This window comes from Cavia porcellus, unplaced genomic scaffold (genome assembly GCF_034190915.1).
Source record: "Cavia porcellus strain 051 isolate PalLab524CR breed Dunkin Hartley unplaced genomic scaffold, mCavPor4.1 scaffold_17, whole genome shotgun sequence".
NCBI classification, from domain to species: Eukaryota; Metazoa; Chordata; class Mammalia; order Rodentia; family Caviidae; genus Cavia; species Cavia porcellus.
Genome location: NW_026947500.1, coordinates 33,614,161 through 33,631,970, shown reverse-complemented (window position 1 = coordinate 33,631,970; position 17,810 = coordinate 33,614,161). Strand labels below are relative to the sequence as shown.

At 40.6% G+C, this 17,810-nt stretch overlaps 1 protein-coding gene and 1 long non-coding RNA gene across 6 annotated transcripts in view; one reads left to right on the top strand and one right to left on the bottom strand.

The window, feature by feature from the left end:
* Positions 1-12,285, top strand: part of Pamr1 (peptidase domain containing associated with muscle regeneration 1) — a 178,031-nt gene extending 165,746 nt beyond the window's left edge. For all 5 annotated transcript variants that reach the window (XM_063227778.1, XM_063227777.1, XM_063227776.1 and 2 more), the window contains 5 exons: positions 1,734-1,946; positions 3,827-3,893; positions 7,292-7,524; positions 8,407-8,699; positions 11,220-12,285. In XM_063227778.1, coding sequence (XP_063083848.1) covers positions 1,734-1,946; positions 3,827-3,893; positions 7,292-7,524; positions 8,407-8,699; positions 11,220-11,756 — 1,343 coding nt within the window. In that variant the 3' untranslated portion in view covers positions 11,757-12,285. The remainder of the gene's footprint in view (positions 1-1,733; positions 1,947-3,826; positions 3,894-7,291; positions 7,525-8,406; positions 8,700-11,219) is intronic.
* On the bottom strand, positions 1,912-2,934 carry LOC134470937 (uncharacterized). The gene is made up of 3 exons (XR_010040203.1): positions 2,783-2,934; positions 2,140-2,194; positions 1,912-2,024 (listed from the first exon to the last, which is right to left on the bottom strand). It is a non-coding gene; the product is annotated as an uncharacterized LOC134470937 (long non-coding RNA).
* Positions 12,286-17,810: the final 5,525 nt, after the last annotated feature.

The window sequence follows — 17,810 nt, the reverse complement described above, 5'->3', positions numbered from 1 at the left end:
AGGTCTTTGTAACAAGCTATATCCTTTGCCCTTTTTATTTTTAATTTTTGATTTGAGTCAGGCTCTTGCTAAGTTACTAAGTTGCCCAGGGTAGCCTCAAATTTGCCATCTTCCTGCTTCAGCCTCCCAGAGCATTGGCATCAGAGGTGCATACCACCCACTTGGCTGAATACGCCATGCTTTTGAGGTGACTGTAATCACTGGACCCCATTGGATGCACTCCAGGCTGTATGTTCAGAACAGAATGAATCTGTACTAAAAAAGCAGCCTTCTCCCTGAAGCAACACATACCACTTCCTCTGCCTCTTCCTCCCACATCACAGTGGTATTCCTGAAAATATCAGTATTGGGGTTTTCTGAGTCCATTTATAGAATCTAAAAACACACTGTCCTCTTTTATACCACCTCAGTATTTTTAAATAGTTGCTCAATGGGGTCTCTTTTTCACTTAAGATAAATTTTAGAGTCACCCATCAAAGATATTGCTTGTAATGCACAGCCCCAAAGCCCACAGAGTATTACCAGTCATCTTGCCACATGGTTTATGGACAATCTCAGCATAGACAAGCCACTCATCTCACTTACAGTGGCGATCTTCCCAGATTGCCCAAAGGAAAGACAGTTACTTATTTTTAATTCGCCAATATTTTAGAATGATTTGTCAGGAGGCAAGCAAGTTGCTTGGAAGGTAATTGGGGCATTCAGGGAAAACAAGTGTGTTAAATGCATAATTGCATTATGATGGTGGAGGTGGGGGATATTTCCTAGGGATGAGCCTGTCTGTTAGAAGATATAATTAAAAAGAAGTCAGGAGGCTGATAGAGTGATTGATAACTGAATTCAGTTATTAAAGATTGACTTCTTCAAGGAACTCACTGTCTTTCCTTAGGCAAGTCATATTCCAAACTGAGCCATAATCTATTTAAGAAAAATATGTTACCTATCTGATAGAATATTTTCAGACTGTATCTCAGATCCTGTTCAGTGCTCAGAATAGCTAGTAATGTCATTTCTAATTTAAGTAGTTGTCCAACAGGAGTTAAAGAATAGAAATACCTTTGTAATGAATATTGAATGTACAGATGGAAAATTTTATTTGGAGATAAGAATAAAATCATTGTATTTCTGCAACAAATGTATCTATTATCCTCTAATATTATCTCCTAGTTTTTTTAACTTAAACTTTCAGCACTTTTGCTTTTGAAGATGAAATATAAAATATAAATTTAGTTCATGCATGCACTTTTGGTTCTGATCAATTCTACTTTCTGGGTACAGCATAAATAGAGAACTGAATAATCTAGTTTAAATTGTCCAAGTGTTAGGGAATGAAGGCCCTACTACAACATCAAAAAACAATAACATCTGTATACTGATTTTAAAGTCTAGGTGAAATACCTATTTTGTCCAAGCTTGCTTGGATCCTACAGTTTGAAAACAAAAGGAATAAGATTATATGAGGGTCAGATCTGGCATCAAATTTGTTTATATTTATAATGAAATATTTCTGAGTTTAAGAATAAATCATTAAAACAGGTCTAATCCATATATTTTTGATTATGAGATTTCTCTTGGTAATTCTCTGGAGCACCACATAAGCAAGCTCTGTATCACTGTATTTTTAATTTAATCAAATATGAAAAGATTCTATTCTAAAATTGGATGACTCATAATTTTTAACAGTTCTTTTTTTCTCTCTCTCTTTCTCTTTCTCTCTTACATTTCACTTTTAGTTCTGGAAGAACGAAACTGTTCAGACCTTGGAGGCCCAGTCAATGGATACAAGGAAATCACTGGAGGCCCTGGGCTTCTCAGTGGGCGATACGTAAAAATTGGCACTGTTGTATCATTCTTTTGTAATAGCTCGTATGTGCTCAGTGGCAATGAGAAAAGAACTTGCCAGGAAAATGGAGAGTGGTCTGGGAAACAGCCCATTTGCATAAAAGGTAACTTACGGAGATGTCTGGATTCTGTAGACATAGTTGCTGTACTTTCTGGTAGCTCTCATGCATGCTTTTAAGCCCCTGGAAAAAAATATATTTTTACACTTCTTCCTGGAACCATATATAGCCCTTTGGTTGGAACTCATCACTAAAAACAATTGCTTCCTTTATCTGGATATGGGAAGGATCTACTTACTTTATCCACAATATCTTCAGGTGTCGGTGAAGAGTGATGGAGTTATCAGAACATTCTGGGGGAAAATGACAAGGCTGAAGTTTGTGTATTTTGTGCACATTCTGTCCAAGAGTAAAATTTTATAAGCATTTACATAACCATGTTATCTACCCTCAATGCAGTATTAAGTAATGCAACAAATACAAAAACCAAGAGGGCCATCATCTCTGGCTGCTTATGTGGGAATAGGTTAGTTAAAATATGTTGTTTTAACTAATGTTAAAATGTTAAAAAAAAAAAAAAAAAGTAAACCCTTGAACATTCAGGAGATAGTTCTAGGAACAAGGGAGTAGCTCAGAAGAAGGAGACATCCTCAGTCCTGGAATGAGGATAATCACATGAAGCAGCTAGGATTGGGATCAGCCTGGAAAACAGGAAAGATTTGGAAATGTGAAGAGAATTAAGCATGATGTTCCAGATAGAAGACAGAGGAGAACGTAAGAGATATGAGAAGTGAAAGAATCCTGGTGATCTCATGGTGAGGTAATCTGGGGAGCAAATTTTAAAATGTAGGTTGGAAGCAGAAAAATGGAATGTCGTGTGGACAGGCGAGAAGTGTCCTCACTACAGTAGGGATGCATGGCTTCTTGCAAAATTTACTCACTAGTTGCGTCAGGTTAGCAGCTCCTCTATTTGGGGGACAGGTCACAATGATCTGGCTGTTTACTGGCAGGAAAAGCATGTTCTTGTCCTAGATTATCCAGATAATTGTCTCCATCCTCCACTTTCCCTTCTGGGTGTTTGTCAACAACCTGGATCCTGGGAAAAGGAATGAAAGAGAATGGTTTGTGAAAGGAATAAATCACTTTAGACTTTAGCCAGAAACAACTTTCATCCCCACCAGCAGAGAGTCTGACGTTTTATTTCATTAAGTATGAGAACAGTGTCACATATGTCCTTGGAGTTTTTGTCAACTCTCCTCTTACAAATTAATACAACCAAAGTACTCTAAGTTGCTAATTAGACAAATGTTGGCTACTTGATTGAGAAAGTGAGATGGAAAGGATTCCTTTTCACTAGTGGAGAAAAAAAGACTTCAATAAAATTAAACAGGGCTTTGAGCTGTCCTCCAGCGACTATTAGGGACCTTAATTGCAGAGAAAGGACATGGAGGAACCAGTTACTCAGGACTTGTCTATGATTAACACTGATATCTGGTTTTAAATGACAGCCTTTTAATTCCCTGTGTGGGCTTGATTTTAGATCTTTCAGGGGCTGGGGATATAGCTCAGTGGCACAGCACCTGCCTAGCAAGTGTGAGGTCCTGAGTTCGATTCCTGGTCCAAAAAAAAAAAGTAAAATAAAAAAGAAACTTCAGTTTGTATCTTTTCCATTGTGATCAGGTTTGCTAATACTACTCACATGAGCAGATACTCCTAACCCATTAACCACTGCTGTCCCGAATCATCTAGGTGGAGTAGCTCTCCAGAGGCATCTACTGAGATCTTTGAAGGTGACTATCAATTTAGGTGAAAGACAACATGCTCCTTTGCTAAGTGAAATGTTCGGGCTTGGCTGATGTACCTTGCCTCTGAGCCTGCGGAAATGAGCACCTGGTATCCAGAAGGGTGGGTTAGGTAAGAATGAAGTTAGTGATGTGAACAGTGAACATGGGAAAGGATTATGCAGCCTTTCTGTTTCATTCTAGCCTGCCGGGAACCAAAGATCTCAGACCTGGTGAGAAGGAGGGTTCTTCCAATGCTGGTTCAATCAAGGTGAGTTAGAAACACCTGAACTTTGCTTTCAAGGGTAATGAGGATTTCCCCTCCCTTTTCCTTTTATCCACTTGTGTTTGGCCAAATACAGTCTGGGGTTTCTTAGGGACATTGAATGCTAAATAATCACGAAAGAATAGAGCTTGTTAGATGGAAGCTCATTAGCCAGCTGCCTTTGGCCAAGAGGTAGTAACTGTTGGAATATGTACAAATTTTATTGGATCGTGGGAAAGTAGATGGTTGATGAGAAGCAAGACTTTCAGAATTTTTTCTCTGAGAGGCTGGATTTTAATAGTGAGTCTTCTGAAGTATGTTATATTTATTGTGGCAGCTCCTGGGAGCTGACATTCCTACTAAATGTCGCTAGCTGTCGTTTAGGAAGATGTTCTTGGTGGTTACTAACCAGACAAGGCAAGCAAGTGGAACCCAAGCACTAGAGATAAGTCCTAGATGAGGGAGACAGCGTGCCAGGCTTCTCTCCTGGTGGGGAGACAGTAGGTCCATTTCTACTAACCTCTTCTTCCACATTCTTTCCCCTTCTCTTTCTCTACTCCAGTAACACAGGCCTCCTTTGTTTCCCTCTATCATTCCAAGTGCAACTCTTTACACTGTGACTTCTTCTGTCTGGAGCCTGCTTCCACTGAAAGTCATCAAAGCTCTGTTCTCTGCTCCATTTTCTTCTGGGAGTAAGACCTTCCCCAACTGCCCCTTTGCCAGGCTGACTCCTTTACACACGTTCTCTGCCCTTTACCATTTTTTTCTTTTCATCTTAGCATCCCTCTCTACCTATTCATTCTTTCTCTATCTCTCCTTTCTCTCTCACCCCTCTCCCATAGATCTATATCATCAATATCTATTTCTGTACTTGCATCTGTATCTATTGGCTACCTTACATTGCCAGGACAAAATACCTGACATCTGCAGCTTGAAGAGGGAGAGTTCATGGTTGCAAAGGTTAAGTCCATGGCTGGCTTGCTGCAAGGCAGAAACATCATAGTAGAAGAGTGTGATAGAAGAAAACTGCTAAACACATGGCATTCAGGAAGCAGATTGGAAAGAGCCAGAGAGAATGGGCTAGAACCACACATAGCCCTAAGGTTATGTCTGCATGACCCTGCCTCCCAATAACCCATTTGGCTATGGCCCCATAGCCCAATTGCCTTTCCAGGTGTCTCTTAATTCAGTCAAGCTAATTATTAGCATGAACTGACACACTGCCTGCCACTCCAAATGGAAAAGTAGCAAGTATGGGAACCTTATGTTCCCTGTTCATGCTGAAGTTGTAGTGCCTGAAACATAGAAGACATCCTATAAGTGTCTATGGAATGAATGAATTGGATTGGCAATCAAGGTTTCTTGTACTGTTTTTAATCTTAGGTGTTCTAAGACAAGTTCTTAAACTTGTTAAGCTTTAGTTTCCTCTTTTGAAAAAAAGGGATAATTGTAACAGTCACTAGAGATTATGCCACATTAACAGCTAACACTTCCTACATGTTTGCTGTATGCCAGGTGGTCTTCTGAGTACTTACACATATGAGTTCATTTAATCCTCACTGTAACCAATGACATATGTATTATAATAAGTATTATTCACTTTTTATGACCATATTTATTACACGGATAAACTGAGGTACAGAGAAGTTGTTCCATGTCACATTGCTGGAAGTGACAAGGTTAGATGTAAACTCAGTCTTTGGCTTTGAGGTCAAAATTTGTGCCCTTACATACTAGGTTTAGTGCTTATCTGAAATGTCAGGAAAGCACCTGTGCCCGTAATCATCCATCAGAGGCCCCTGCTATTAGGAATGGTCACAATGAGTCCCAGGGAGCCGCAATAACCCAGAATACGTCTAAGCAAGCACATCTATCAATCTTTTATCCCTCAGGTTTTCTCATTCATTTTTTATACAAGCAAGGCATTTTCTTGGGAATAGTGGTCAAAGGACACAAACTCTGCCCCTCTTCTGATCTTTGAGATTTCCCTGGGCCAGCCTCTCCTAAAGTGGAATCTACCTATTCTACCTAAGGAGATACCTTATAGAGAAACTTCACATTATCTCCAAAGATCACCAGACTTCTTATTTTAAAGGCAGTCCTAATGGGAGATCAGGTGGCCATGTACCAAGTATCTCAGAGATGAAAGAAAGAAGCCTAAAGCTTGGTTTTAAATACCTTTCTGAAAACTAGGCTGCTGAAGTGGGATACATCTATTCCCAGAAGCAGGGTTCACCTAGAAGCCACCAAAAACTTAACAGACCTTTAGTGACCAACAGATGAGTTTTTTTTTCTTTTCCAAGTTTGGAAGCACCCAAAATTACAGAACTGGATATAAACAAAACACAAATATTCGTTGAGTGCAATCACTGCAGATGGAATATTTGCTCTGAGCCAAGCACTTTAGAAATACATGAAATAGATTTCTTACAATAATATGAAATTGGCATGGTAGAGATACCAGGGTGAAAATTGTGCCTGCTAAGCACTGTCTTGGGTGTCCTCTTCCTTTGCTGAGTGTCATTGGGAACTCTCACTTCTCTGGGCTTCCTTTCTTTCTCCATTAAATGAATATGAAGACCTACTGATTCCTAAAAGAATTCTAACTTGCCAGTTGACAGTCATTATGCACCAATATAAAATGAACACAAGCTGTACAATGTGTACAGATCTCCTCTAAGACCCCTGAGTGGTCTCAGGGGCCTCAAATTCAAGGCTCATTTAATATCCTTTTTCCCATTTATACACAATGCTTCATATTTCTCCCATTCAATGTTCCATGAGAGAAACTTCTATTCTCTGAGGTGAACTAATTATATCTGCTAATTGCTAAATCAAGCTACTGTATCAACACAGTTTAGTTCAAGTCAACTCCTAATACTGCCCCATTATAATAATGTTTAGAGAAAAACTGGGCCTGAATTCTCTCATTCAAATTAACTTCCTTTTTTGTTTAACTTTGCAATTGAATGTGAGTGTGTGTGCGCGCGTGCGCGTGCATGTGTGGTGTACTTTGGATAGCAGCTATTATGTCAGATACTGTTCTCCGTGGTTAAAAATTCTAAGCAGTTGGAAGCATGCCAGAAATGGAAATGGAGGAATAAGAAGATTGAGGTGTGCATAGAATTTACAACAAGTGAAGTGTGTCTGTGTGTGTGTGTCTGTGTGTGCATGTGCGTGTAAAGACACTGACGCATACAGAGATAGAGACAGAGACAGACAGAGAGACAGAGACAGAGAGATACAGAAACAGAGATAGGCAGAACCCGAGAATGAGCCACCCACTTTTTCTCTTCTGTAACCAAATGCCTGCATGGAGATGGACGTGGATGCTAAAGAGGCCACAATAACAGCTTTTGTTCTGCTCTCTCTCTCTCTCTCTGGACCCACGTGCCCCAACCCAGGGAGACACCATTACACCAGCTGTACTCAACAGCCTTCAGCAAGCAGAAACTGCAGGATGCCCCTACCAAGAAGCCAGCCCTCCCGTTCGGGGACCTGCCCCCTGGGTATCAGCATCTGCACACCCAGCTCCAGTATGAGTGCATCTCACCCTTCTACCGCCGTCTGGGCAGCAGCCGCAGGACATGTCTGAGGACAGGGAAGTGGAGCGGGAGGGCAACGACCTGCATTCCTAGTGAGTCCAGGCTGTGTCTGAGCCAGAGCTCTTCTGTCTTCCAAGGCTGCTTGTGAAAGCCTGTTTTTCTCGTGAGCACATTTTGGGAAAATCTTGTTCAAAGCGATGGTCCTCCATTGCCTTCCTTTGTTTAGTGTTGTTTGAAACTTTCCACAGTCAGAACTTCTTTTCTTGGGCATAAACTTGTACCCAGGAAGAACTTACTCCATAAGTCTTAGAAACATATTTTCCTGTGAGTAGTTTTACCATATTTACTTGAAGGAAAGGGAGGGAACAGTAATTAAACACCAAATGGAGAAGGGTTTAAAGGTGCCAGAGCACCTCAAGTTATTTCATTCTGGTCACGCTAGGCTAAAGTTTTCATACCCATCATCCAATGGTATCAGTGGGGTAACTGTCAATTAATGAGGTGTTAGTTATCTCACATAGGTTTGATGGTAAATATGAGACAACTGCTGAAAATGTCTGGAATAGTAACTTAGACTTACTAAGCTACATTGCCCATCCTTCTTTATGAAAGGTACAATTGAATTTATTGTTGTCGCATTTATGATATTAATCTTCTAAGAATCCCATGAGACCATTGTAACTATTCTATCCATTTTACAGGCAGTAAAACTGAGACTCTCATAGATAAAGGCAATGCATCCTAAGTCTTATCATTAGTACATGCCTGAGGTCAGACACCACACTTTATTTGACTGAAAAGCCTCCAATATTAACTTTAGACTTTACAGCCAATGAACCAGGTTCAGTGGCATAGTGCTAATGGTACCCCATGATTCACCCTTCCAGATTTGTGCTCTCCTATCTGTGTGACACATTCCCTTTTGGATGGGAAAGGTCTTAACTTATTTTACTGAACTGATGCTTTCTTCATAGTCTGTGGAAAAACTGAGAACATCACTTCTCCAAAGACCCCAGCCAGCCGCTGGCCATGGCAGGCAGCCATCTACAGGAGGACCAGTGGGATGCAGGACGGCAGCCTGCATAAGGGCGCCTGGTTCCTGATCTGCAGTGGTGCCCTGGTGAATGAGCGCACTGTGGTGGTGGCTGCGCATTGCGTTACTGACTTGGGAAAGGTCAACATCATCAAGACAGCGGACCTCAAAGTTGTCTTGGGAAAATTCTATCGGGATGATGACCGGGATGAAAAGACCATCCAGAGCTTACGGGTGAGAGAGGGCTCAAGTTAAAAAGTGGGGATCTGGCTTAGCTAGCTCCAAGTAGTGGAGAATGGTGGCATATCATCTGTCACCTTAGCATGCCAGTTGTTGTGCCACTGAGCCTCAGAAGGAGCTCAGTGTTTCACATCAGCAGTTCAGAAAGTAGCACTTAAAAGGATCATGAAATCTTAAAAATTAAGGTAGAGACAAATATCTACTATCAATGTAGCCATCAAAAGTCAATCATGTCAGAGTAAAATATACTATTAGCATATATGATAAATTGTAACAAATTAAAGATTAGTAAAATCATTTGATCAATGGCTTACTCTCCCTGAAACCATCTGCTCCATAGATGTTGTGATTTGTCTTTGTATTCTTATAGCCTAACACAGTCCCTAAATCATAATAGATTAGTAAATATTTCTTGTATAACAAAAGGATATTAATTACCTGTTACAGTTGGGAATTGTCCTAGACTTTGAAGACACAAAAACATTTTATCCAAGATTTTCCTAACCAGTTTACAATATACTTCTCTCTTGTCCTGCCCCCTCCATCTCTATCTCATCTGTCTGTCCATCCACTCACCCATTCCCCCATCCATCCATCCATCTGTCCATCCATTTATACATCCATCCACCCCAGCTCACCCATCTGTCCATCTGTCCACCGCCTACCCATCTGTTCACCCATTCATCCACTCTTCCTCTGCTCTAACTTTCCAACCCTCTGGTCATCTGTTGTTGTGCTCCCACCATGTGGCACTCATTGGAAATTGATACAGTAAAAAATAACACATAGCTGTTTTCTCTGAAAAGTTCGTACTAGTGGAGAGACACAGACCAATGTGTCATGATCAGTATGACACAAGAGAAGCCTCTAGCAAATGCAATAGAAGTAATGGAACATATACATTAAGAAATATTTATACTTTAGGTTTCTTGTGTATGAGTAACCATATGATATCTAAGCTCACATGCCTGATTTATTTCACTTAAAGTTATTTTTTTTTTTATTTAAGAGGAAAAAGAGAAAAACACAAAACAAACCAAAGCGGCGTAAGGGTACACGCAATACAGAACTACAAAACAAAACAAAACAAAACAAAACAAAAAACCGTAACAGTAAGAAATTACCTGCTAGTAGATTACACACTATTTTCTTGAAAATAGTTCCTCAAATCACAGTATCAAAGAACACAAGGTGGACATTCAAACAGGGAGACTGCAAACAGCTGTGTTCAATGTTCCAAAAACATTGATAAAGTCAGCTATTTAACACCCCCAAACACACTTGCTGTTATATCCGTTAGAGCTCTTTTTCTTTTTTTTTTCCCCTCTCTTTTTTACAACAAAATTTACACATCTTGGATTTTATTACTCCTTAGTGCTTATTACTTTCTTTGGGGGGGGGGGGAAGAATACAGTCAAATATGGCAAAACAAAGCTGTCAGTCAATACCAAGGATAGACATAGCACATGGTGTAGAACAGAGTACAAGTTTATCAACAATGGTTATCAACGTTGTCCCTTGTTTCCTTAAAAAGAATTGTCTATCTTATTAGATATTATAAAGTTGGACAAAACAGTAGAGAACAAGACCAATAATCACTTAAAGTTATGGATTCAGGGTGCATTAATTTTCTTATAAGAGCAAGATAAAAGCCTGGAAATGGAAAACAAGGTAGATCTTTTGCAAATAGAAAGAGGAGTGAGAGATGTTGGAAGGGGAAGAAGGTGAAAGGAATGTAAAAAAATTAAATATGTCATGTACATTTACCAACTACCCATAATGAATTATAAATTATTGTTTTGCAAACACTTACCAAAGGAGAAAAAAAGTACTTGCAGGAAAAAAATTATAGGACTTCACACATATGAACTTTTAGAAGGCCATACCAAACAGAAAATCAGAAAGGCATGGAACAATCAGGGAAGATTATGGGGAAATGTTACAGAATGCTCCAGGAATATTTTTATGGGAAATAGATTATGGAATATTCTTGTGGAATATGTCTTTATCTTCCTGCTGTGAAGGTACAGGAAATACATACAGTGGACCAGAGATTGCAAACTGAAAGCTCATAAGGGTTTTTGCTTTGGTGATGCTAAAGTATAGTTTCTTATCAGTTATTTAGCAGCACTAAAAGTTCAAGATGTTTTATTTACAGTTCTGCAGTCCATGCTCTGGAAAAAGTGGGTCATTGGATCCATTTCTGCATGGCAGTGCTCAGTGGGTTGACATGGCCTCTACCCCCAAGAGATGGATTGCACACCCCACTCTCTTCAGCCTCGCCTCTCTGCTCCCTTATGTGGCACCACCTGTCAGGACCTCACAGGCTTTTCGGTTTGCAACCCAGAAGCAGAGCGAGTCCCTTCCAATATTCCTTGAGCAAAGTATCTCTAAATGATTATACCTGCCTCTTGGGTAGTTTCTCATAGTCATTTAGCCTCAGTGCTTGTTTGTTCTTGTTCACTGTGGAGCTGGTTGATCACCATTCTATCCACTCCTTCCTTGTCTTCGTAGATTTCCGCTATCATTCTGCATCCCAACTATGATCCCATACTGCTCGACTCTGACATTGCAATCCTGAAGCTTCTGGACAAGGCCCGCATGAGCACCCGTGTCCAGCCCATCTGCCTCGCTGCCACCCGGGACCTCAGTGTCTCCTTCCAGGAGTCCCACATCACTGTGGCTGGCTGGAACATCTTGGCAGATGTGAGGAGCCCTGGCTTCAAGAATGACAGCCTGCGCTCGGGGACGGTCAGGGTGGTGGACTCATTGCTGTGTGAGGAGCAGCATGAAGACCATGGCATCCCAGTGAGTGTCACTGACAACATGTTCTGTGCCAGCCAGGACCCCACCACCCCTTCTGATATCTGTACTGCAGAGACAGGAGGCATTGCAGCCATGTCCTTTCCAGGCAGAGCATCCCCTGAGCCACGCTGGCATCTGGTGGGGCTGGTCAGTTGGAGCTATGACAAAACATGCAGCCATAGAATCGCCACAGCCTTCACTAAGGTGATACCTTTTAAAGACTGGATTGAGAGAAACATGAAGTGAGTCCACTGGGAAGCTTCCGTGTGCATTCATCCATGCAGATGCTGCATGATGCAGTGTAAACCTGAAGTGTGAGTTTGCCCATGAACTTGGCTATGCCAGGGCTTATGATTTCAGGGACATAGCTCAGTGGCGGGTGATAGTGCTCAGTTTTTGGTAGGCCACAACCTTTCTGGCTGCTTGTGGAAGATACTAGAACTGAGCTTTTTAAAAGAAGACTATTGAGTAGACAAGAGAACCTCCCCATTCAACTGACCTGGTGGCCTTACAGCCACTCAGAAATACAACAATCCAGTCCAGCTGTGGTTGAGAGAGGGTTGATCTGGGGGGCACTCTGGGCTTCATGGGGCCTCTTTTGAAGCTCCAGCCAAACCAAGTTTCAAACACCCACCTACAGAACATTCCAAGGCAGTAGAACTTGGAAGCACATGCTTTTGTGTATATTGCTACAGTGCAATCAGGGTCTTTACCTTTCCAATTTCCTGTTCACATTTTAATAAAACAAGGGTTGGCTTACAACCTACAAAACCAATGTACTCTGCTCTCGTGTCTTCTTATTGTTTTTCTTTAATTGCCATGGATGGGGCAGACGGCTTAGTGATAGATCTTTATCACAGAGACAAAGGTTATAATTTCCCAATAAGTTTGTGACAAAGCAAAACTACCTTTTTAATACCAATCCTTGGATCTTGGTGAGTCAGAATAGAGGATGTGAGACACGGCTGCCATCAGATAGGACACAAAAAAGAAAATAATAGGGATTCACTGATTTTTTTTTTTTTTTTGGTCTTTTTTCCTTTTTTTCGGTACCAGGGATCCAACTCACGATTGCCTGCTTGCAAGGCAGGCGCTTATGCTGCTAAACTAAATCCCCAGCCCCGATTCACAGATTTCTAGTGTGCCCCTTGCCTTCTCATTTCCTAGATCAAACATAAAACTGCTTTTGTCTTCAGTATGTTTTTATAGCAACTACAGTCACATATAAGATATCATCAAAATAGTCTGTTAGTATTTAAATGAAAACATTTCATGCAGTGAAAGGCACATTGTCGTGAGTCCCCTCTCAAAATACTCCCCCTCGCTTCAAACACACTTATTCTGTCCTTCTTACCAATTTCTGAAGCAGTTCTACCAATCCTCTTTTGTGTTTCTCCCCAATGTGATTTAGAAAAAATACGGTGCATGCTGTTGCCAAGTGCCACCCAATGAGAGAACAGGCTCCTAAAAACATTGTGGTATGCATTCATGTCCCTTAGTTACAAGATATGGCACTGTGACTCATGGCTTGTCCCTAAAGTCTAAATGACTACAAAAAGTAAACATTTTGAATCAATTTAAGATATTGAGGCAGCCATGGCAGCACAACTAAAGACATTCATGAAAGAAGACTCTCAGAACCGCTTCAGAAAGTAGCAAGAATAATGTGGTAAATGCATTTGAGTCAAGGGATAGTATTCTAAGGGAGATTAATGGTTACCTGTCTTTTTCTAAAGTTTTGAAAATTTTAAATATTCATTGTCTTTTTTATTACATCTTGTATTTACTCACACCAGATTTCGATGTACTGGATCCTATAGCTTCACTGTTTTCTACTGTTTATGTCAGTTTTCTTCAAGGTCTCAAGATCAAATTCTATATCCCGCTGAGTAACAGAGGAAAACAATGAATTCAGTCCAGTCAAATATGGTAAGTGAAGTGACCTTTTCAGTGACTTATTCTTTCATTATTTTTCCTCTTGCTAGTTTTGTTTTTCTACAAAATGATGCCTTCGAGACCTGCATGTTTTGAATCTACGATGAGTCATCCTGAGTTCAAGTGATCCTTGGATGCATGCACTGGGTCTTTCCTATTCTTTGGCGATTTGTTAATATTTGGTGCTGGAGTCTGTAATTACTGCAGCTCATGTTCGATCTCTGCTTCGGTAGGGTTCTGTGGTCCTTTCTGCTGACCTGACTTTTCCTTAATTCTTGTGGGAATTGATACTCCTGAGATCCAGTGGTGACTCCTGTTGGCTCTGGTTTGGGTCACTCAGCCTCATGGCCACAGTGGCAACTTGTCTGGCTGCAGCCCAACCAGATTTGTCTCTCTTGTGGGGATTTATGGAAACTTCTGGATCTTTTCCATACCACACGAGAGTGGAGAAATCAGGAATCCTAGGAGACTCTAGACTCCTGTAGGCCCAAATAGGAACTTTACTGTTCCCTAGATCTGTCTTCAACCTAAAGGACAGTAGCCACAACACAGGAGATGAGGACACATTTCTCTCGCAGTCTGACTCCCTATCTCTGTGTCTTTACTAGCTGCCTGACCCAGAAAAGAATTAATTCTTTTCTCTCTTTTTTTGGTCAGGATTTCCTGGGGCTTTCCATATATCATATCTTCCTCCTTTCACCTTTCACATCCTCGTGGTTTAATATAAAAGCAATGTATTAGTTATCAGTTACTGATTACCAATTACTCAGCTCTTAGTGGCTTAAAGTGATGAATACTTATTCACTCACAGTTTTGGTTTGGTAATTAAAGAGTGGCTGTCAGCTGAAGCCTTGACTGAGGCTGAAGGATTTGAACCATTTATCAGGTTGCTGAAAGATTTTGTTTTAATCCTAGAAAACTTAGATCTCAAAAAGCATAATGGAAGCTAGGTCAAATAAATCTGAGTTTATATTCTTCTTTTTCTTTTTGGTATCAGTAATTGAACTCAGGATCTTGTGCCTGCCAGGCAGGAGCACGTGCCACTGAGCTATATTCTTGGTAATAAGTTTCCATTCTGGTCTGTCATCTTCTCTTCTTGGAGAATTCGTTAGCTTCTATACATCAGTTTTAGCTATATCAGCATGATAAGACTTTGGGTTGTTCTGTGGTAGCTATGATGATTAAATGAGATATTGTATAAAGTAATTAGTTTGTATTTAATATTATTTAGGGGTCTTAATTGTCCTCGAAAAGCCTATATGTTAAAGGTTTGGATGCCAGTCTCTGATGCTATTAGGAGGGAGTTGAAACTTTAGGAGGCAGAGCCTGGTGGGAGTCCATTAGGCATCAGAGGTTTGCCCGTAAGGGAGATACAAGGACTCCTCCTTTCTTCTTATTTGTCTGCCACTTTCCATGAGGTGAACAGCTTCCTCCCTCACACATTCCCACCATGACATACTGTGCCGCCAAAGTCCTAACGCAACAGGGCTATTTGAACATGGACTAAACCCTCTGAAATCATGAGCTAAGGGAAATCTGTCTTTATAAGTTGTTTGCGTCAGAAATTTTTGTCACAGCACAGAAAACTGACTAACAAATATGAATGGCATGTAGTTTGGTCCTGTAATACCTAGCAAGGCAGGATTAGTCCAGCTGAGCACAGATCCACAAAGCCTCCCCATCTGCCTCAGTGGGCACTTCATGCAGGGATGACCCCTCTCACATGCTCCACTGTGCAATGGCTTAGTCGCCCTATCTGGATCATTCTGGTACCCACTTTTTTTTAACATAGTGTTAATTATCTAATGGAATTTTTATTCTTGACTCAACTTTCCAGATTTGGTTTATATTATATCAGCTCAGCTATGACTCTGAGCCTCTTAGAACTTAATCTGTCCCCAGATCCTAAGATCTGCACCCCAGATCTTATTTATTAGCAGTTCTATGGTCACTTGCCATCACCCCTAGATCTTCGTATCTCTGCACTGCTCTCTTGGGCTATGAGTATTCAGTCTCACTAATCTAAGATTCCAAATTAGCACAAGAAAATCAGACTACATATGCTCACTGTTGGAATACATTCCATATAGGACCCTGAAGATGAGAGTTTTCCTTTTATCTAGGAATCTGGACTGTACATCCCTCAGAAGCTTTGGGGCAATCAGAACTCTTAAGAGTCACATACACTGCAGAAGTATAATGACCACGTAGAACTGTGGGCACTGGTGAAGATAAAGCTGTTTACCTTTGCTCCTGGTGTTTGATCTGAATCAACAGGTCCATCAGTTGGAAAAGAAATCTAAACAGGAAGTTAGCAGAGCAAGTACAAATAGGAACCTGTGAGGACAATGAAAATCCATAGTAATTTCTTGCTGCTTCAATGTCAGTGATGTGAGTGACCTACAGAGAAACTGGCACCCTTACCGTGAAGCTGCATGCTCACCTTCCAGGATTCAGAATAGGATTTCCAGTAGGTGCGGGAGGAGCTGCAGGCCAGAATGCTGTGCCCTCTCAGTGAGCTGAGCTGACAGATCAGTGATATTGTGTGTGAATGACCACAGTGTCTGATGGGGTCTACCAAATTTCAGGGTGTGGAAATATCTGTTGCTGCCAGGCATTGTAACTCATGCCTGTAATCCCAGCACTCTGGAGGCTGAGGCAGGAGGATCGTGGCAAGTTCCAGACCAGCCTGGGCTACAACGTGAGCTCAAGGCCAGCCTGAACTGCATAGCAAGACCCTGTCTCAAAAAGAGAAAAAAAAAAGAAAGAAGAAAGAAAGAAAGAAAGAAAGAAAGAAAGAAAGAAAGAAAGAAAGAAAAGAAAATATCTGTTGTTTCCTACTCATTTGCAAATCTCATATAAGTTTCTCTTGTGGCCACTTTTAACCTGGAACCATAGAGAGAAGGGAATTTTGCAACATAGTTTCAGTCTTCCTAAATTGTCAAGGAATTAGGCCCATCACAAGTCATAGAATCTTAGTCCTGGAAAAGTTGGTGTCAACTGAGGACACTTTTGGGGAAGCCAGAGAAGGGTCCTATTCATCCAGAACAGTTTGGTCCTCATTTGTTCCATAGTGGTTTGGTTTTCTATAAACACTTGTAACCCCTGATATCAGGTGTTCTGTCAGCTACACTTCAGCACCTAGGGCAGTGATGGCGAACCTGTTAGAGCTTTCAGTGATACCTGTGTGCCATAGGTTTGCCACCACTGGCCGAGGGGTTGGCTAGGCATTCCCAGCAAGGCTGTGGTGTTCTCCTCTTGATAATAAGTAAGTTCACAGAATCTTAATATAATTCTCAGTTATCCCATGACCAAGATACAAATGAGAGCACTTCATTCATGTGTAACAACAGACAATTCACAGGGCACTATGAAGACCACATAAAGACAGCCATACTCTCCAGTTCAGCACAAAAGACTGCTGATTTTCTACCAATTATAGCCTCTCTACAAATTTTTCTACCAGTTTAATATACTTTCTTTTTAGGTAATATTTATTAAAATAGCCTATTATAGAAATACTCCCACTTCCTGACAGCGCTCAATCTAGAACAAAGCCATACTTCCATGAAACCTCCACCAAATCACTTTGAAGCCCAAATCCTGTAAGTTCTAACACATTTGTGATGAGACACCTCTCAGTTTTACATGAAATTCACTCCTCTCCCTCATGGCAAAGAGCAGTAAATCCAACTTGTCCAAATACGTGTGTGTTTCTGGATATCTCTATCTATCTGTGTGTCCATCAATCTATTTTCAGAAAGGTAAATGGCTTGCCCAGATTTCTTCACCAGTGCCTCTAGTTCTATGTGGCTTATCTATCTATATGTATATAAGCTCTATCTATATTAGCTATATCTATATCTATATTCTGCCAAATATGTTTACATTTTTGGAAAAGAGAGACTTGTATAAATATTTTAATATTAAATGTATTGAGCTATGATGAAACTAATACAAGTCATCCTTGGCTTCTGCAATTACAATAGGTGCTCAAAGCTGTGGTTAATAACTTACAAACATTTACTATAGTAACTATAGTATGGCAAACAGGTAAAGAGTGTATACATATTTTTTGGCAGGCTCTGTAAATGCATGTATATATTTTACTTAGGTTTTACATACCATGTGACAAAATTTAAATGATATGTAAATTTTAGGTATGATTTTAGCAAACCTCTTTGGGAGTGGCCATGTTTATACATTTAGTGGATTTCCATGCATAACTAAGTCATCAACTCACTCTGCATCTTCTTACATGAACTCCAGCAGGCACTGAGAGATAAGTGGCATGCATGGAGGATAGCATCTGCAGCTGACTTCACTCACAGAGTAGCTGGAACTTCAACTAAGTCTTGGGAGTGA